The 19,210-nt window shown below is 47.2% G+C and overlaps 5 protein-coding genes across 9 annotated transcripts in view; all 5 read left to right on the plus strand.

The window, feature by feature from the left end:
- The first annotated feature begins 1,850 nt into the window (after positions 1-1,850).
- fktn (fukutin) lies at positions 1,851-5,222 on the plus strand. Of its 2 annotated transcripts, XM_019890075.1 has the most exons (10): positions 1,851-2,230; positions 2,515-2,574; positions 2,862-3,062; positions 3,139-3,285; positions 3,682-3,812; positions 3,890-4,022; positions 4,094-4,223; positions 4,548-4,681; positions 4,774-4,898; positions 4,980-5,213. In XM_019890075.1, exons 1-10 carry the CDS (start codon positions 2,129-2,131, stop codon positions 5,191-5,193), a joined length of 1,377 nt encoding a protein of 458 aa, XP_019745634.1. In that variant the 5' UTR covers positions 1,851-2,128; the 3' UTR covers positions 5,194-5,213. The 2 variants fall into 2 exon arrangements, with proteins under 2 accessions (XP_019745634.1, XP_019745635.1); XM_019890076.1 differs by lacking the exons at positions 1,851-2,230; positions 2,515-2,574 and adding an exon at positions 2,581-2,717 and having other exon boundaries at positions 2,777-3,062; positions 4,980-5,222.
- A 555-nt stretch (positions 5,223-5,777) lies between these two features.
- atp6v1g1 (ATPase H+ transporting V1 subunit G1) lies at positions 5,778-7,920 on the plus strand. Its single transcript, XM_019890082.1, has 3 exons — positions 5,778-6,000; positions 7,052-7,152; positions 7,420-7,920. Exons 1-3 carry the CDS (start codon positions 5,919-5,921, stop codon positions 7,591-7,593), a joined length of 357 nt encoding a protein of 118 aa, XP_019745641.1. The 5' UTR covers positions 5,778-5,918; the 3' UTR covers positions 7,594-7,920.
- Positions 7,921-8,822: 902 nt separating this feature from the next.
- On the plus strand, positions 8,823-12,530 carry slc31a1 (solute carrier family 31 member 1). Of its 2 annotated transcripts, XM_019890079.1 has the most exons (6): positions 8,823-9,003; positions 10,487-10,683; positions 10,771-10,949; positions 11,027-11,099; positions 11,184-11,352; positions 11,675-12,530. In XM_019890079.1, the coding sequence occupies exons 3-6, from the start codon at positions 10,773-10,775 to the stop codon at positions 11,874-11,876; spliced, it is 621 nt and encodes a 206-aa protein (XP_019745638.1). In that variant the 5' UTR covers positions 8,823-9,003; positions 10,487-10,683; positions 10,771-10,772; the 3' UTR covers positions 11,877-12,530. The 2 variants fall into 2 exon arrangements, with proteins under 2 accessions (XP_019745638.1, XP_019745637.1); XM_019890078.1 differs by lacking the exon at positions 10,487-10,683 and having other exon boundaries at positions 8,824-9,003.
- Positions 12,531-13,064: 534 nt separating this feature from the next.
- On the plus strand, positions 13,065-16,272 carry slc25a46 (solute carrier family 25 member 46). 2 transcript variants are annotated; one of them, XR_002170601.1, is made up of 9 exons: positions 13,065-13,484; positions 13,880-13,922; positions 13,997-14,054; positions 14,135-14,212; positions 14,380-14,480; positions 14,579-14,635; positions 14,805-14,862; positions 15,100-15,764; positions 15,849-16,272. XR_002170601.1 is itself a non-coding variant. In XM_019890077.1 (8 exons), the coding sequence occupies exons 1-8, from the start codon at positions 13,211-13,213 to the stop codon at positions 15,703-15,705; spliced, it is 1,275 nt and encodes a 424-aa protein (XP_019745636.1). In that variant the 5' UTR covers positions 13,066-13,210; the 3' UTR covers positions 15,706-16,272. The 2 variants fall into 2 exon arrangements, 1 of the variants encoding a protein (XP_019745636.1); XM_019890077.1 differs by having other exon boundaries at positions 13,066-13,484; positions 15,100-16,272.
- A 280-nt stretch (positions 16,273-16,552) lies between these two features.
- lmbrd2b (LMBR1 domain containing 2b) overlaps positions 16,553-19,210 on the plus strand; it is a 7,612-nt gene continuing 4,954 nt past the window's right edge. Inside the window, exons 1-8 of one of the 2 annotated variants that reach the window (XM_019890068.1) lie at positions 16,553-16,721; positions 17,543-17,768; positions 17,837-17,937; positions 18,006-18,104; positions 18,224-18,391; positions 18,471-18,681; positions 18,921-18,995; positions 19,071-19,181. In XM_019890068.1, coding sequence (XP_019745627.1) covers positions 17,595-17,768; positions 17,837-17,937; positions 18,006-18,104; positions 18,224-18,391; positions 18,471-18,681; positions 18,921-18,995; positions 19,071-19,181 — 939 coding nt within the window. In that variant the 5' untranslated portion in view covers positions 16,553-16,721; positions 17,543-17,594. The remainder of the gene's footprint in view (positions 16,722-17,542; positions 17,769-17,836; positions 17,938-18,005; positions 18,105-18,223; positions 18,392-18,470; positions 18,682-18,920; positions 18,996-19,070; positions 19,182-19,210) is intronic. The other variant, XM_019890069.1, reaches the window with a different exon arrangement.

The following is a 19,210-nucleotide window of genomic DNA, read 5'->3' on the forward strand; positions in this document are numbered from 1 at the left end:
TTGATTTTATCAATGCATGGCAAGCATTGTGACGATGTAACAAAACAGTAATAATTTTAATGCATCAAGGCCGACAACTGACTTGCTAAAGAGGGTATGAACTCGATTCATAAGAGACTAACAAACGCCATGACAGGCACGTTTACGTTTCACTGTCTCAAGACTTATCGAAATATGACCGCAGCTAAGTGTGCGTGATATTTGTAATCATTTGCTTGGATTTGTTTCGAAATATATTGTCTCATAAAAACAGTCAGTAGCACTGAAGAGTTTGGTAAACACTGGCTAATGCCTGAATTTCGTGTTACATTGCATTATGTCGTGTCCTATTGTGTTGTCATGTTGTATTGTACTAGGGCTGCAAACGAACAATTATTTTAATAATCGATTATTCTGTTTATTATTTTGGCACAAATTACTGGAGATTCAATTCCGGGTTTGGTTCGGAACATGTCAGGAAAAGGCAAAATAGTTGTTGGTATTCGAGGATAAGTGCAGATATTTGCAAAATGTCTTGTTTTGATTCAACAAAAAAGATAATCAATCCGTTGGCTTTCATGAAGGATGACAGAAACCGGAGAATATTTTTTGGTCAAAGGGTGGAATTCACGAGGTTTGGAAATGTTTTGGTGAAACAAGGTCACTAAACGATTCATGGATTAAGAACAATAGTTATTGATGAATCTGAGAAATGATTGTCGTTTAATCAATTAATCATTGCACCTCTGTTGTAGAATATCGTGTTGTATCGATTTGTGCATTGTATCTTATCATGTATCTTATCTTATGTGTTGGTTGTATGGTATCATATGGTTTGTTGCATTGCATGATAGGTTGGTGGCTTCCCAAGAGCGACTGGGAAAAAAAAAGCTTAGTGCCGCTATTTAAAACAGAAAAAAAAACATGCCAAATAAACAAATCACATGCTCACTTCACAACACCACCATTGTCACCGCCTTTCCTAAAATATTTGACAGTATATTTGACAGTAAGAAACACTGATTAGACATTCACCTGTGGGACTTGGACGAGAACCATTTTCGTATTATTAACAATAGGATGACAGCAACTCTTTATCTTAAAAGAATTTGTCAACATCTTCACACCGTCTACTACGTATTGTCGTACAGTAACAACAACAGCATGAGCATCAGAAGCATTTAGCAGACAGGCTGCCAACTACTGCTAACGACGAGCAGCGAGTTTAGCACCAGAATGCAGAAACACACGTTTAGTCTCTTAAAACGTGCACGTCGCTAGAAGAGTGTGACGGTGTTTGTTTCATCCGAACGTCTTAGCACGCAGCTATGCTAATGCTTAGCCGATGCTAAATTAAACTAAGCTAAGCTAAGAGCATGATGCTTCTTCTTACCTTGTGTGTTCCCGAAAAGCATCAAAGTGTCGTTCATCGACGACAACATCAGCGACAGGTGGCCAAAGCGTGGATGGAAAAGCGGCCAAAGCGCCGGCGGCGGCGGTATGTCACGTCGGCATACAAACGCTGCGCTAGTCCAACTTTTCGGTCAACTTTTCACTTTTCAACTCGGACCGTAGGCGGCCCGCCATCTTGTTTCTGAGCGCGTGCGTGTAGGGGTTGTGAGAGTGTCCGCGCACACGCATGCATGGATAGAGGGTGGTGGTGGTGGGGTCAAAATGACGTCACGCTCCAAAGTTATCCCCTTGAGATACAATACTTGATATGCAGCTAAATTAATGTTGATTACTTCGTGGATATTTACCCCATGTCGTACTTAATTTTAATTTGGGATTTGAAAACTTTATATATACTGAATCTACATCCATTTTCAACACATCCTGAACAGGGTCGTGGGAGTGTGCTGGACCATTATATAATACTTTATTTGATTACAATGAATCCATTAAGACATGATTTATTGAAACGAGTAAATATAAAATAACACATATATTTCAACTAATCCATTTTCGAAAAAGAACTGCTACATTGGGTATTTGAATAACAAAAATGAAGAAAGCGGAAGTGACCGATTGTTCATGTACAGCGACGAACAAGATGGCGACCGGCTGAATCTCGGGGACGTGTTTTGGAGTTTTGTTGCGGTGCTTGCAGCCGAAGCCGAGCTGGAGTTCCGGCGGACATGCGGCGCAGATGCCTCGCGTGAACCGGACGACGCTGCTGTGGCTGCTGGTCGCGAGCAGCCTAATTTTTCTGCTTTTCCAGCTCCGCTACTACCGGAACTACGCAAGCGAGGTCAGACGGCGGTGGCGGAAGATATGACGTCACTTCAGGGCGACATGCAGTGCAGTATTATGAAAAATAGAGGCAACGTTCGCAGTCTTTAACGCATTTTCTACTCTCTTACCACTACTTTTTAACCGTGCGTGATAATTCAACTAAAGGGTCATTTGAAACCCAGCATGTCTCCATATAAGTGTTTTTGAATGTGAAACGGCATCACAAAGAAAAACTGAGACACCAGAATGGGGGTCCGCAGGCCAAGGTGCTCATGTTATGACAAATGATGTCTTTTCCAGACTGGGCCGCACATCCTGAGACGCACGCCTGGTCACATGACCGCCAGTGACATCCAATGGGTGAGTGGAGAATGATGGAGATGACAGATGCTCTGTTCATCACGTGCCCAACTTAAATTCTCACAACAATAACATTCATGCATACAGCAAACCCCTTAGCCTCCACCCACGTTACATTCCAGACCACCCCCTCAATAAGTGAAATGCCTGACGTAGAAAGACCCTATTTCCATACACCGCGGGCATGTTCATAGAGGAAGAATAAGGTGGAAAAATGTGAAAAAGATCCAAGGGGTGTGAAAGCTTTCCCAAAGTGTCATATTGAGTCATGTGAGATGTTTGCTCAGCAAAGCATGAAGACGTTCCTGCGTTTGTCGCGGCGTTTCCAACTGCCGCTGTTCCTGGCCGACCCCACCCTGCTCGGGCTCCTGACGCAGGACGCCTTGCTGGAGCGCGAGCGGTCGCTGCGCGAGGCTCACTGCAGCTTCCTGTGCAGCGGCCGAGCGGTGGCGTCCTTCGGCCTGCTGGCCAATGCGTGGACCTACAACGTGAGTGCAGCGCTGCGCCATGCAGCCGCTCCCGCCGGCTCTACTGTCTGATTTCCCCGACTTCCTCTCTTGGCAGGCCGCCTTCCGATTGGCCGCCGAGGAGAAAGGCTTTGAGCTGCTGGAGGTGCGAGGGGAAGACCCTCGATTGGCCAGTTTGGACCTCCTGTCAGGGGAGGACATCCCCCTGCACCTCCTGCTCCGCCTCCATGGCTATATCATCCAGGTGGGCGGGACCACACGTTTGCAAACATGGTGTCTACAGCTGCAACAGTTAATTGACAACAAATTTATGTCAATGGACAACTATTTTGATCATCTCAGAGAGACCTTGATTCACTTCAAATTGTCCAAATCCTTAGAATTATCATGTCCAAGATGTTCTTTCCAATAATATGTTCTATGCGCCCTGCTAGTCCAAACACAGCATTCTAATGAATGTTGCGTTTCTGGAATATGAATGAAGCCGCAAAATCCAGCCTTTTTGATCCAGTATGTTGTATTAGCTTTAATGGAGTGTACTTTTTACTTCTACTCAGACAAGTTCAATTCAGCCAAAATGTGACTGATTGGCTTTCACTGTTGAACTTTTCCACCATTAGCGTACTTTTATGGTTTGTAGGTGGTCTTCCTGTATGAGCGTAGCGGCAACTACTTGTGGCACGGTCCGCTGCGCCTCAAAACCAACGCGGACCACGGCTTTGCGCCCTTCGCGCAGATGGACTTCGGACGCCACGCAGGCGCCTATGACAGGTGATTTCACGGCGGTGGCAATGCGTCCAATGTGAAGTGAATGACACTTCTTTGCTGCCCCCACTCCAACCCCGCAGGCCCCAGCTGATACTGACGGTCGTGGACGGTCTGGATATCGCCATCCCTCTGAACATTTCCGGCTTCCTGGCTCAGCATCGGCGCGCTCGCTTTCTGGAGTGCCGATACAGAGACGCGCGACGGTTTCTGCGGGTATGACCTTTGAACTTTTCATTTGGTCACGTGATGCCAACAATGATGCATTTGTGCTTGTGTGTGCGCAGCTCTACCCTGACGACTCATCTCCCGAGGCGCTGGATTTTCGTAACAAAGCCAAGTCTTTGCTTCAGGTGGCCGCCAAAACCCTCGCACGTCTGCACGTTCCCTTCTGGATCAGCAGCGGCACCTGCTTGGGTAGAGAAACACATGGGACCGTTCAGTCACGCTGTGTTGACAGACAATTTGAGGACATCTCCTCGGAATCGTGAGGTCACCTTAAGGCATGGGGGGATTTTTGCCCTTAGAAGTGTTACCCCTCGAAACATGTTTTTGTATGGAGCTTTCGTTGAAGTTACCCCATGACGTGGGACGAAACTGTAGTACGATTGTATGGTAGAAGGCTAATCCCCTGTAGCATTATAGCAGACGACTATTAGCCTTCTAACATGAAGTCCGTTTAACATGCTAACAGTCATGCGCCACAGAATCCGCTAACATTGTAGCTGTGGCCCCCTGCAGGCTGGTTCAGGCAGTGCAGCTTCATTACGTACAGCCGCGACGTGGACATTGGGATTTTCATCAGCGACTATCGCCCTGATATCATTGCGGCCTTCCTGGATGCCGGACTATCACTCAAACACAAGTTTGGGAAGGTGATCATTTTGTCACCTTTAAGTTGTGTTCATTTGATGAGTTTTATTTTGAGAAGTCTCCATTGTGTGTGGGCTTTTATTTTGGCGGCCAGGTGGAGGACAGTCTGGAATTGTCCTTTGTGATGGATGGTGTCAAGCTGGACATCTTCTTCTTCTATGAAGATGGTGACCTGATCTGGAACGGCGGCACGCAGGCCAAGAGTGGCAGGAAGTTCAAGTAGGTGGACGGCAGCCATGTTTGCGATGGCAGTGGGGGCGGCCACATTGGTGACGGCGTTGATCCTTTTTGGCCTTGTAGGTACATATTCCCTCGCTTCTCGCTGTGCTGGGCTGAGCTGGCGGAGGTCCGAGTGGGAGTCCCGTGCGAGACGCTGGACTATGTGATGGCCAATTACGGTGCGGCATGGGACGTCCCGCAGAGGACATGGGACTGGAAGTCGTCACCCAGCAACGTCCAAGAAAACGGGATGTGGCCTCTCGCACAGTGGGAGGAGCTTATTCAAGTGTTTTGACACTCAATAAATTGAAAAAACAAATACTGTTTTTGCTTTTCTTTGTTGACATGTAATCATATTTTGAATGACTATCATTCGTATCAAACAATGACGCCCAGGACTGGCCCGTAAATACATTGGCTTTTCTGGAAATTTTACATTTTCCTGAAATTCCAGATGGCCACCCCACCGCTGTGTGTTGTGTTTGTAAATTGTGTCATGAATGGCTACAAGTCAAATGGAATACAGTCAACTGCTGCTATTTTCAGGTGGTAGGGACTGGGCCGGCCCACTAAAAGCGAAAATCCGCAAAAAATCCGCGTTAAATTGATCTCCAATTAAAATGCATCGGGGAGAAAACAAAATAGTGCCCAAATTTATCACAAAAGTTCTGAAAACATTCAATATACAATTTCCACGAAAAACTGCCGGGGGGGAATGTGGTTGAATCTCAGAAAAAAATGCCCCCTCTCTAAGTCCCCCAAAAAAGTATTTAAAAAAACAATTTCGCGGGTGCCGAACCACGAGTATGCGGGGGTGAATAGCAGCTTTTTAAAATGGGGCGTGGCTAGAAAAGGACCGGGGATTCGTGAATGTCTCATGACCGATCACGTGACAGAAGTGGTGACGCGTGTCAGCTGACTGCGGCGCGCCGATGACTTACAGGCAGTAGAGGCAGAGGACGTCGCTTAAAGATTCCCGAGGTCGTTGTCATTGTTTTGTCTGATCTTTTTTTTCTCACCATGGCGAGTCAGTCGCAAGGCATCCAGCAGCTGCTGCAGGCCGAGAAGAGAGCCGCCGAGAAGGTGGCCGAAGCCCGCAAACGTGAGTGGAGCCCCTGCGGCCTAGCCCAAACCCAAACGCAAGCCGACCCGACTGCTCTAAGGGAGGCTTCAACGCTTCCATCCGCCGAGAGCTCGTCTTTTGCTCTTCTTTCCATTGTAATGAATTGTCAATCACTTGTTTCAACATTCGTCGCTGTGCAGTCGTGACTCGGTTGGGGCCGATCGAACCGCTCGGTGGCCATGAGCACAGTTCCGAACGAGACGATAAACAACGGCAACGAGACCGAGGCGAAACCTTTGCGTCGTTTATTTATGTACGAAATATGTTCTGCGTTCTTAATCGTCGAAATTCAGGAGCGTTTTGGATGTGTCAAGTGAGCCTGCTTCCCTCTGGGATTCGGCTCCGTGACGTCACGCGCTACCAGGTAGAGTATTTAGTTGAATGAATATAAAGCTTCAAAATTAGTTGTGTGCAAGTGCATGTGCGCAGAGTAGCCACTAATTGGAGTAAAAAAACAGTTACTTTACAAATTTAGTTGAATAAAAGTAAAAAATAACTACTCAAGTATCCACTGAAAACTAAAAGTACTTGAGTATTGAGTAATCTTGAGAGCACAGTAACAACATTAATCAGCGCATATTGAAATTCACTTGAACTATTGCAATTTCATTCAATGCTATTTATAAATGTGTATATAATGTCGATCATGCAAACAATTATAAATTATAATTAAAGTAGCGTGGAATGTGCTCACTGTAACACATTAAAAATTACTTTCAAGAAAAATCCTGATGTAAAATTAGTGAGCGCAGGGAGGATAAGTCCTGCCTATAGACAAAAATACTCAAGTAAAAGTAAAAAGTATGTTGCATTAACCCGACTGCCTGTGACAAGTACGAATGGTCCTCAAAGTACTAAAGTCAATTTGGCGTGTAGCTAATTGCCCACCTGTCATTCGAGCCACCCAGGTGCCTTTTTCATGCGATTTGTTGGCTGAAGAGATCCACACGAAGATGTCACAGCAACAGCCACGGCGTCATTGGGCCAACCTGACGAAATCCAGTTGATGTTCACGATGATGTCGTTGCAGGTAAAAACCGGCGTCTGAAGCAAGCCAAGGAAGAAGCTCAAGCTGAGATTGAGCAATACCGGCTGCAGAGAGACAAAGAGTTTAAGACCAAAGAGGCGGCGGTGAGGACACGCCCACCAGCGCCATCGTTTCAATTCCCGCATGCACAGTTTGGCTTTCGCCGAATACCTTGATTCACACAATTTTCATTAATTCTTGCTTTTTGTGTGCAAAGGAACTATGTAGAAGCCAGTTAAGGAGCTTCATGTAGGTCATTGCCGCCATCCTGTGGCATCTATTGGCAATTACAGTAGTTGATCCCAGCAGATGCGGTGTAGTGTAATTTACACTTGTGCTATTGTGTAAGCTTGGCATGTGCTTGTGTTCAGGCGCTGGGTTCGCACGGCAACAGTGCGGTGGAGGTGGACCGCGACACGGCCGAGCGCATGGGCCGCATCCAAGCCAGTTACCGTGGTAACCGCGACGTGGTGCTGGGTGACCTCCTGCGCCGCGTGTGCGACATCCAGCCTGAGTTTCACGCCAATTATCGCGTGGCCGGCTAACACGGGATTAGTGGCAGACTATGTAGCGTTAGCATTGCGAGCGCAATTCTATTTCCTGTGTGTTTGTTGCTGTTTACAAATGTTGACAATTTGTTCATTTTAGTCCTCATAAATATTTCCTGAACATGTCCAATTAAGTTATTTGTTTCTTTTTGTCTTTTCTCTATCCTTATTGGCTGCTGATTTGGGCTTTTATTGTGAAAGTAATGTCCTCCTCCACAGCTCAAAGTGACTTCCTGTATGTGTTTGTGGTGCTGATGTAGGGAAGTGTCAATAAATATGAAACGTGTCACATTGTGGTGGTGATACAAAATGTAACCGAGAAAATCATTCAACTCTATTCACTGTCTCACAAAAGTGTCCATTGCTCATACATTTTATCTTTAGGGAAAACGCTGAAGAAGTGAATTGCACAACTGTAAGCAGACAGCTTGTACACCCAGCGCGTGTTGACTGTACCCTCTGAGTAACTCAACACAGCCATTCACGCCTTGACAACTGGTAACGAAAGTGGGCACACCCCTTTAAACACCAAATTTAACCGAACTGCTCCCAATTCGCAACGGAGTTCTTCCAACACGGAGTCACGTGACACTAGGGAAGGAAACGGGGCAAGACTGACCTACATTATCCCTTGAAAGAATACTTGCTTTTCTTGGCAGCTGTGTCTGTATTTATTTTACCAGATGTATGATTTTGGTGAACGCATTGTGCTTGAGTATATATATAAAAATATCAAAATAAAAAAAGGCCTCACAGATCTGCTTAGAGACGCCCAGAAGTCCTGAACCTCAAGACAATATCCAGGAAAGAAAAAAAAAATATTGCGTGTTTGTATCACTGTCTACAATATAAATTCCATCATGCATAAATATGACTTTTGCGTAACTCCTAATTACAAGGTGCCACCTGGGCTTCTTGCGTAGATGAATTTGAAATGTCTCGTTTTTACGGTTGGTCGTTGCTGTCGTGCCAACTTAAGAGTGCGCTCTTTAGCAAGCTCAAAAATATCACGAATTCGTTGCGAATTTCTCCATTGTGAGAAAAATAAAGCTTTTCCTATCTTATCAACCGTCGAGGTTGAATCCTTCCTCGCCGGACTAAGGCCACGTGATTTCGCCGCAGCTACCGGGCGACGTGGCTCAGATCAAGACACGCCTATTATTGGTAGACGTGTTCCAATTGGTCCATTTATTTGTCGGGCCCCTCATGTGAGCGCTGCGTGATGACGTCACCTACGGAAGTGACCCCCCCACCGTGCTCTCAGACGGGCAACAGAACCGACGACGACCCTAACTACACTACCACATTCTGTCTTTTTTCCCAATTTTTGCTATTTTCTTCTCTCCACATCGCATTTTTCCTCCGTTTTTTGTCTGCCTCGTGGAAGAATTCCCGGAAGTCTTCTAGGTCAGTGGAGTTGGTTTTCATGTCATTGACCTCTGCAGGCTTACTTTGTGACTATATAGTTAGCACACCTTAGTTTGTCCAGTTAAGATAGCCTAATCGTCATTTAGTTAGTCAATTCTTATTTATTTATCCCTTTTACTTCGTCAGCACATAAATATAAATTAACCACGAGACGAATCGATGTAACATAATGGGGAGAAGATAAAACAATGTATATTTCTTGATTTAAAATTTGTATTTAGTCTAGATTTCAAATTTATTGATCCTTGTATGGAAGTTGAGAACAGATTCTTGTTTTCACTGTCGACGTGGGTAAGACGAAACATGAAAATAACATGAAGCAAAAAAATAAATACAGGCAATATGCCAAGTTCATGCAATGCCTAAAAGTGTGTGTGTGTGAGTATATTACACACACACACACACACACACACACACACACACGCATCTTCATTTATATTTCACAAGAGCTGTAGCTGTAACGAAGCGCTTAGAGAACATCTAACAAAACATAACAATAATACAGTACAGAGAGCCTGAAATGTGCCAAGAGGAACACATAACAAAACATCGACAATAATACAATCGTAACAACTATTTCTTTGTACAACTTTGTACTTTGACGCAGTTAAAGATGAAAGAGGAGGGAGTCAAAGTCAAGCTACAAGCTAAGTTTGAACGTAAACAAGAAGCTTCAGTGTCCATTGACAAATACAGATATTGGTTCAATTCTCCTGACCTATTTGGATCCGCTTCAATACTAAGCGCCAGCACTATGTTCATTCAGTGTGTGTGTGTGTGTGTGTATATATATATATATATATATATATATATATATATATATATATATATATATATATGTGTGTGTATGTATGTACAACATGTATGTATGTATATGTCTGTGTAGGTCAAAGGTTGATGCAGGAATAGTTAGTGCGCCTAAAGGTCAAAGGTAGGTCGACCAGCAGATGAATCATTCACTCAATTGCTAGTCCCTGATCTCTACAAAAGGGATTTTTAGGTACTATCTAGGTGGACTATATATGAAATAAGTGACTGATTCTCCAAACAGCCCAACTTTGACCTTTTTAGTGCAAAGATAGAGGCGCGGTCTTTTCCCAATAAAGGACAACTTGTGTTAACGGTGCTGCTCCGCTACAGAAAAGCGTCATCTTGTTTTAACAAGCTCTGATTTGATTGGCCATTGCCCTCTTTTTTTGCCTGCGGCCACTCAGCCAATCGGATTACAGCCGAGTGCCTGCTGACTGTCACTGAAGATGCAGCTTCATTTTCATTGTCACGGCAACAAGGGTGGCCTGCTGATTGCCTGCTGAAGAACAGACATTGATTTGAAGAGTCAGTTTTGTTTTTCTGGAAGACAACTGAAGAGTAGGCTGCTTGGTGATTGGTTCATGTCTTGTTGGCGTTTTCCCGTTTCTATTTTCCGACTTTCAATTACTTTTTCACTTGACGTCGATACTAGGGGAACTGCACTAGTCTGGGCTGAGGTTCATTCTTGGTCCAAGACTCGACTCTACTGGCCTGCCTAAAGGTCAAAGACTAGACCGGACTGCACTAGGCTTTACTAAATTGGACTAGACTAGTCCGGACTAGGCTGTACTAGACTGGACCAGACTTGACCAGACTAGTCTTCGCTAAACTGGATTGGACTGTGTAAAGGTAAAAGATTTAGACTAGACTAGACTCTACTAAACTGGACTGTGATCTTGAGGTGTTTAAGTCAAGTTGTGTATGTGCTTGCATCAGCCATGAATCACAGCTCAATGCAGATGAACCACGACAACCACCATGAACACGTCCACCACCCGGGTCACGCTATGGTGACCACGCCCATGCCTACAAATGGGGGCGGACATGACCACGGAGGCGGAGCTGCTGGAGGGGGCCATGGAGGACATGGTGGACATGAGGGACATGGAGGCATGGTAGGGTGACGTTCTTATGCTAACACGCTAACGTGTTAACATCCACGTCACACACTAATGCTCACGCGGTTTCCTAGGCAATGACATTCTACTTTGGCTACGAGAAGGTGGAGCTGCTCTTCAGCGGACTTCTCATCAACTCGCCCGGAGGTGACGTTACGCCACCTTGACTCCTCCTCCTCCTATTTCTCCCTTGACTTGACTCCTCCCCATCCTCTTGTGTACTCCAATCAGAAATGGTGGGCGCATGCCTGGGCGTGTTCCTGTTGGCCGTCCTGTACGAGGGTCTGAAGATGGGGCGGGAGGCGCTGCTGCGGCGCAGTCAAGTCAACGTGCGCTACAACTGCATGCCGCTGCCCGGCGCGGACGGCACTATACTCATGGAGACGCACAAGACTGTCGGGTATTGCATGCCGGACACACGCTAATGCTCATAGCATAACGCTAGCCTATGATTAAATTGATAACAACTGTTTTCGATAACACTTATCCTCATTCGGGTTGCACTTAAAAATTGACATGCATTATCCGAGCCGATTATATTACTCGTTACTAAGTCCCACGTATTCGCAGCACTAGAAGTGTATATACTCCGGTGAAGAACCACCCCACGTACCGTGAAAATGAAAAGATATTCCATCGTATTCTTTTCCTTTCAGTCACTAAGTTGGTTACTCTTTGTGTACTTACATGCTAAGACGAATGCTATCCTGTTATGTTGTCAGGCAGAGGATGCTAAGCCCCTCCCACTTCCTTCAGACTCTGCTGCACATCATCCAGGTGGTGGTCAGTTACCTGCTGATGTTGGTCTTCATGACATACAATGCGTACCTGTGCATGGCAGTGGCAGCGGGCGCCGGCGCCGGCTACTTCCTGTTCAGCTGGCGCAAGGCGGTGGTGGTGGATATCACGGAGCACTGTCATTAGCGCTTCCCGTCATTAACGCTTCTTGTCATCAGTTTGTTTAGCTGGCAGAGACGCCGACAAACATTGCTGTAAGATGGTTGGCACGAAAACCTCGGGATGATTGGAAGTGAGGTCGAACCAATGCGATGGGAACTGTAGTTTGTAGCTTGATTTGCACACACTCGTCAGCCGCTAATTCGTGAACGTTTTGAGAAGTGTACACACTCGTGACATCATGTTAGTGGTTAATTGTGTTAATTATGAGTGTTTTTAAATGTGTTTTTTTTTTTTAGTTTGTTCTCGAGTGCCATGACATCAGACGCTAATGCTAACAACCTGCTCCTAGTGTCAGTGTTAGCTGTTAGCGTAGCAAGCGGCCATTACACATTTTATCTATTTGTTTAGCATCTTTGATACAATCAGACTGACTAAATTTTCTTGTTTGGTTTTTAGTATATGTAATGAAGAGACGTGAAACCAAAATGTTTACTTTTTAGGGGAGGTTCTGAAAGGTTATACGGGCCTTAAAGACACACGCTGCCTTAACAGTCTTTATGTTCAATGCGACAAATTGTCTTGTCAATTGAAGGGACCAATCTTGATGGAGGAGATTAAGAAAGAAAAGTTATGTATGCTGGAATCACTTAAACAAATAAAATTTGTAAGTGTCCACTTCCTGTCTGCATTCTTGCCCACTTGTTATCAAAATCATGCAAAACGGTTCGGTTTGATTTGATACATTAATGTTGTCGTTGGAGATGATTATTTTTTTCAACAATATTTGATGTTTTTTTTTAATTGCTAAATTTTCATGCTTTTTTTTCCAATTTAGTTTTTAACTTGGATACCTCAACGTTCACTGTTTTTAGAAGATGAAAGAGGGGTTTGACCTAATTTGGTCTTTGCTCAATGCTGTGTCCCACAGGAGGACATAGACTCGCTTCCTCAGCTCAGAGGGCATTGTTTGGTCACATTCCATGAGTGCGAAGCGCAGCTTCTGAACCACTATAGAAATTGTGAATCCATGCCCATACAGTATTTAGACAGAAGAACAACCCCGCTGTGAATTATGTTTTCCAATTTTCCTTATTTACTGTACTTGTTTATTTTGATACTACATTGGGAGAAAACAAAAGGCTTAAGTCGCCTACCAGTGCACAGGATGAGAAGTTGCTCCGTTTGACGCCGCAGGTGGCGCTAAGCAGTGTAGGGCGCAAGCTAGGGCCAGCTACAGCTTCCGGGTCAGAGGTGCCACTAGTGACAGGTCGCCGTCCGTCCGGGTCGTCCATCAATGTTTACGGGCTGACCATTTGCGCCGCGGTGGTCCTCGTTGGTTCTCTCGGTCCTCCTTTCTCATGGCGTCCAGACGACCGGACAGCTTCGACGGGCTCACCTACCGCGGCAACCGGGATGAGCCGCACTACTCGGCGGCTTACTCGCTCCGGAGCGCGGAGCCGCAGCAGCATCTCCACTGGGTCACCACACCGCCAGATATCCCCGGGAGCCGCAACCTCCACACCGGAGAGCGGACGCCGCTCTACGACGAGCCGCCGGGAGCTTCCGGGGGACCTGCTGGGGAGCGCGATTGGAACGCGGCGGCGGCGCAGGCTGGCGGCCCGCCTCCGCCTGGTGAGCAGCTTAGCTTAGCCTAGCCTAGTTAAACCCTTTTTACTTTAGCTCAGCCTAGTTTAGTTCAGCCCATCTTAGTTTAGCTCCGCTACCTTAGTCAGTTTACTTAAAATAGGTTAGGTTCACTCGGTTAATTAATTTCAGCCGTGAGGTCAAAGGGCGGGGCTTCGTTTTAGAACTACAGATGTGTAGCTGGCGCCTAGCCCTTCGTCTCCTGGTTTCAACCCCGCACCAAACACAAACACACACACACACACACACACACACACACACACACACACACATATGGAGAGCACCCCATATGGCTCAGACATGGCCCATATTTGCTCCAATTATTGTATTGAAATGTGATTGGGAAGTAATTTGACTTTTGTTTTGTACGTTTGTGATTGCAGAGCAGCTGAATCGCCTCACAGGTTTCGGGATCGGATTCGTCAGGTGATCATGATGATGTCGCGATGATGCCCTGTTGTCAATGTGACGGTCGGCCGCTAACGCGCTCGGTCGCGCAGTCTGTTTGCAGAGAACGTGCTGACTCACCCGTGCGTGGTCTTTCGCCGGCAGTGTCAGGTGACCCTTGACCTCACGCCTCCTCCGCCACGTCCACCTGCGGCCGCCCGCACCCACGCCCTTTATTTTTTTTCCCGCAGGTCAACTACCACGCGCGCTGTGACCACCTGACGCCGTTCAGCGCACTCGCCGTCATGTACGCCATCAGCAAAGCTCAGGTATGCCACCCGTCATGTGAGCGGTCACCCTGCCTAACGATTGTTAAAAAGACAATCTTGAAGGTGAAAAGTCCAATTATTTGGTTGTTCTTGTTAATTCGTGTGCAAATTCTATCGTTGGTGGGGGGGGGGTTGAAACCATGGCGACTGAAGGTTTTGCTGTACAGGGTCCCAGGGCATTGTGGAAGGGGATGGGCAGCACCTTCATCGTGCATGGCGTCACGCTGGGAGCCGAGGGCATCATCAGCGAGTTCACGCCGTTGCCAAGGTAACCGGCAGCAGTCATGCCTTTTTCTTTTTTTTTTTTTTTTCTTTTTTTTTTGCTGCTCACGGCGCGCCCTTGATACCAAACGTTTGTGCTCATAGGGAGATTCCTCACCGCTGGAGCGCTAAACAGTTGGCCGGTCATTTTCTACTCAAAGGGTTTGTTATTTTTTTTTTGTTTGTTTGGTTGGTTTTTCCTCTTTTTAGACATTTTAATCGGAAAACAGCAACAGTTTCGTCAATTACCGGAGAGCATCAAATTTTGGATACTATATCGACCATTGCTGGTATCTTTGTTTTGACACCAAGTGTGACTTCCTGTTGGCAGTTTGACCGCGGTGGTGGCACTTCCTTTCTACTGCTCCAGCCTGATCGAGACCGTGCAGGTGAGGCCTTCATTCGTTCTTTTCGTCGATCTGCAAAGTGGACGGACGTGTGCAGAAAGGCTTCGCTGAGGAATTTGAGAATATTTCAATTAAGTCATCAAATGATGCCGTCTTTCGCATTTTTGAACAGTTCACGTAGTCCTTATTATATGCTGTCACACGCCATATTTACGTGGGAAAAAAAGACTATTTTTCAACCTTGGGAGGATGGTGATGTAACTTCCCGTGACTCCGCAGAGCGAGATCGTGCGCGACGAGTCGTCGTCGGGGCTGCTGGATTGCGTGCGCGAAGGTCTGGCCCGCCTCCTGGGCATGGGTGCCCCACACAGTCGGCGCCTGCTCCCTCTCAGCTGCCTGCTGCTTCCCGCCGTGTGTCACGCTGTCCTGCGCTACGCCGCAGCCACCGCCGTGCAGCGCGCCGCCCTGTGGCTGCACCGGCGCGCCAAGCAACGGCGGCAGGGCTCGGCCGACCCGCCGGCGGACCCGTTGGAGACCCACTTCCCGGAGCTGGCGGCAGCGTGGTTAGGCTCATTAGTTGCGGACGCGCTGACCTTCCCACTGGAGACGGCGTTGCACCGCCTCAGCCTGCAGGGCACCCGCACCATCATCGATGCCACCGATGGCGTTGCGGCGGGTAACGGCGGCAGCCCGCTGGTGCTGCCCGTCAACACGCAGTACGACGGCGCGGCCGACTGCTTCCACTCCATCCGCCGCAAAGAGGGCTGGGCCGCCTTTTACCGTGGCTTCGGCGCTCTGGTGGCCCAGTTTGCGCTGCACGGCGCTTTGTTGGCCGCCGCCCGGACACTTCTGAGGCTGCTGTTGTTGGAGGCCAAGGCGGGCTAGAGGCGCAGTCCCGTCATCCTCCGCGTGTCACCATGGAAACAGCAAAAGATCCTGTGTGTGTGTATGTATTTATTTGGCTTGGACAAAAATGGAGACCGCTGCAAAATGATCAGTTTCTTTTGGTTTTGGTATTTTTGGAGTAGCTGGAGGCGACCCAGGTGAGCGTGGGTTCTCCGGCGACTCCCACAATCATGCCAACCTCCATCCTCACCAGGGCAAGGAGAGTCTGCCAAACCCTGGCAACTACTGATGTCACTTCCACATCCCAATATTGTCATTTATTTGCAGAACAAAAAAAAAATGTTGGTCTCTATTTTTTCTCCCCCCCCCTGCACTGTAAGTTAATTGTATATATAGACAGCTGATCATGTGATAAATATTACGGCGTTAGATTTGCTTAGTTCAGCATAAAGACTTCACTTCTTGTCTCCGTGAACGCATGAAGCCAATAAGCATTTTATTTGTATAAACTTGTCATCAAACCAAAGTGGAAAATAACAAAAAAAAATAAAAATTGTCATCCGAAGACTTGCTATTCTGAAACATTAAAATTCAGATCAAAATGTCTCGTCTTTCTCTTGTTTTTAATCCTCAACCATTTGAGTAATTTAGTTACATACAATAATGCCTTGAGGTACGAGTGACTGCACTGAGAATATTTTTGAAATACACGCCATCGTCCAATTAATTTTATTTTTGGGGGGGTACTTTGACCTCCAGGAACCACTGGCTGGTTCGCAGTACTTTGAAATGGCTCTAGGTCAAGTGGAACCCAATTTGCAAGATCAGGCCGCGTTTGTTCATTGTTTTGTTTTGTTTTTCGCAAGGAGGTAACTATTGCGCATGCGCGTCAGTAATATTGACGTCAACCCTAACCCGGACGTGACGGCTGATGACAGCGGCGCTCCAATTTGCGGTGTTTTTGCGCTCTCCGTCGCCTTAATTCTATTTGATCACAAGCGAGCGTTCAAAGGGGCGACTTAGTCGCCTTGATACAAGCGGACAAATCAGGAACGGTAAGAGCCCAAACGTCTCCAGTTGCTATTGAGCCAGGCCATGCCAACTAGCTAGCGAGCGAGTTAGCAGGAACAATCCTGACCTTTTTCTCCTTTTACTAATTCAAACGGAATCATTTGCTGCTGCCTGCTTGTAAACATTCATGCGAAGCTACTGAATAGTTTCAATTACGTCGTCAGTCATCTCGCAGTGACGTCAGGAAAGATGTCGCTTGACCAGGAATGTTAATGACATGCATGCAATTAATGAAAACACGCACAAACGATCAAACTCGGAAATTAAAAAAAAAAAAAATGACGTGATGCAACTGGAATCTAAGTTTTGTTGTGGTGAACTAAAGAAAAAAAGTGCAAAGTTATTCTTGAGCCCTGGTAAAGTAACTCAACTTTAAATACAACCTCAAAGAAAAAATAGGAAATCATTTGGAACAGGCAGAGGAATATTAACTATATTCAAATAATTGCAACTAAAAAAAAAAAATTCATACAGTGAATGCAGTCTCCTCTGTTCCTGCAGTGTGCACTTTGGCCTCTTAGTGGCAGTGTGGTGCTTGCTTGGAGATGCACTTACATGAAATAAAAAAAGTAAAATAAGAAAATAGCGCACTTTATCCATGTATTTATGTTTTTTGTTCATTAAGAAGGATCGTTATTGTCGTCTAAATGAATCCGTACAGCGTTTGTGTGTGAAGATTTGTTGTTTGAAATGATGATGTCGAATGCTAATTTTTTGCTAGCTTGTCAATTGGGTTTTCCATAGAGTGTTAGCACCCCGCACCATTTTTTTTTTTTGTCACATGAATCTTTTTTTCTTACATTAGAGTTCTTGCATTTCTTACCGGTGGAGGCGTGGCCTGAGGCCGGCGCGTCAGGATGAGCGGGGCGGCGCTGGGCGTGGAGATGGTAGTGGTGTTCTTCCTGGCACTCTTCCTGCTGCATCGCTACGGAGACTTCCGGAAGCAGCAGCGGATGGTCCTGTTTGGAACGCTGCTGGCCTGGTACCTCTGCTTCCTCATCGTCTTCATCCTGCCGCTCGACGTCACCACGGTCGGCCTGAGCATCTTCTCATGGCACGCCGGTTGTCAGTCGCCCGTCTAAACTCTGCCCTGTTGCAGACCATCTACAATCAGTGCCGCACGGACCGCCAAGTTCACGCCACGGGCCCTCCCCTGTCCAATCAGACGTCAGGGAACGCGTCCGCCGCACCCACTCAGAGGTTGACGCGGCCGATGCGTTTGTGTGCCGTGCCTTCCGACTTGGCGTAACCCTGCTTCCTCCCCGCAGTGTGCGATTGGCGTGCTATAAACCGTGGAGCTACATCCCCGACGGCGTCATGCCCGTTTTCTGGCGGGTGGTCTACTGGACATCCCAGTGCCTCACCTGGTCAGTATGTGTGACGGCGGCAATTGTTGGGGGTGTCATCGGTGGGCAGCGATCGATCGGCTGCGGGTGGCGACCGCCGATCGGCCCGCGATGACGGACGCTGCGCTGATGTCACCCAGGTTGCTGCTGCCATTCATGCAGTCGTACGCACGCTCGGGTGGTTTCTCCATGGCCGGGAAGGTTCAGACGGCCCTCATCGAGAACGCCATCTACTACGGAACCTACCTGCTCATTTTCGGCTCGCTGCTCATCTACGTGGCCGTCCATCCCGATTGGCACCTGTCCTGGTCAGAGCCTGACTCCCAGTTGGTGTTTCCAGCCGTCGCATCTCGGCGAATCCTAGCTCACGTGTTCGGTGATCATCAGGTACCAGCTGCAGACCATCGGCATCACGGCGGCCAACACTTGGGGTTTGTTCCTGCTGGTTTTGCTGCTGGGCTACGGCCTGGTGGAGATCCCGCGCTCTTACTGGAATGCCTCCAGACACGGACACATGCTCCTCAAGACCTACTTCAAGGCCTCCAAGCTCATGACGGAGAAGGCGGACGCTGAGGAGAACCTGGAGGACGTCATGGAGGTGAATGAATGTCCAGATTAGACTAATGTCTGCTTCTGATCAAAAGAATTGTTTAGAAGTATGCGCGAATGATACATTTCCCAGTCAATTCCCAAATCAAGAGTCCAATTTGGAACATTCGCCAAATCCCTCATGTAAAATTCTTTCGGAAATGTACGGTCAACATTCCCTCAGAAAAATTCTCGAACTTTCCCCCTTTTTTTTCCCTTCCCTAATTGTGACTCGTGCACTGTTGCCAGGAGGTGAGAAAAGTGAGCGAGGCCATCAAGTACAACCATCCTCTGAGAAAGTGCGTCGACACCATCCTCAGGAAGGTGAGTCGCGTCTATGCCGTGACACCGCCGCCGCCGCCTTCCCTCACCTGTCCGACCCGGGCCCCGCCCCCTTAGTGCCCGACGGACTACCAGGACAAGTTGGGCCGCAACATGGACGACTACGAGGACTTTGAGGACAAGCAGACGTTCCCCAGCGAGAGGAGTCTGGTCAAGCTGCACAAGCAGGTAACAAGGAAGCGGCCGACGCGCAGCTC

Source organism: Hippocampus comes, unplaced genomic scaffold (genome assembly GCF_001891065.2).
Source record: "Hippocampus comes isolate QL1 unplaced genomic scaffold, H_comes_QL1_v1.1 scaffold185, whole genome shotgun sequence".
In the NCBI taxonomy this organism is placed as follows: Eukaryota; Metazoa; Chordata; class Actinopteri; order Syngnathiformes; family Syngnathidae; genus Hippocampus; species Hippocampus comes.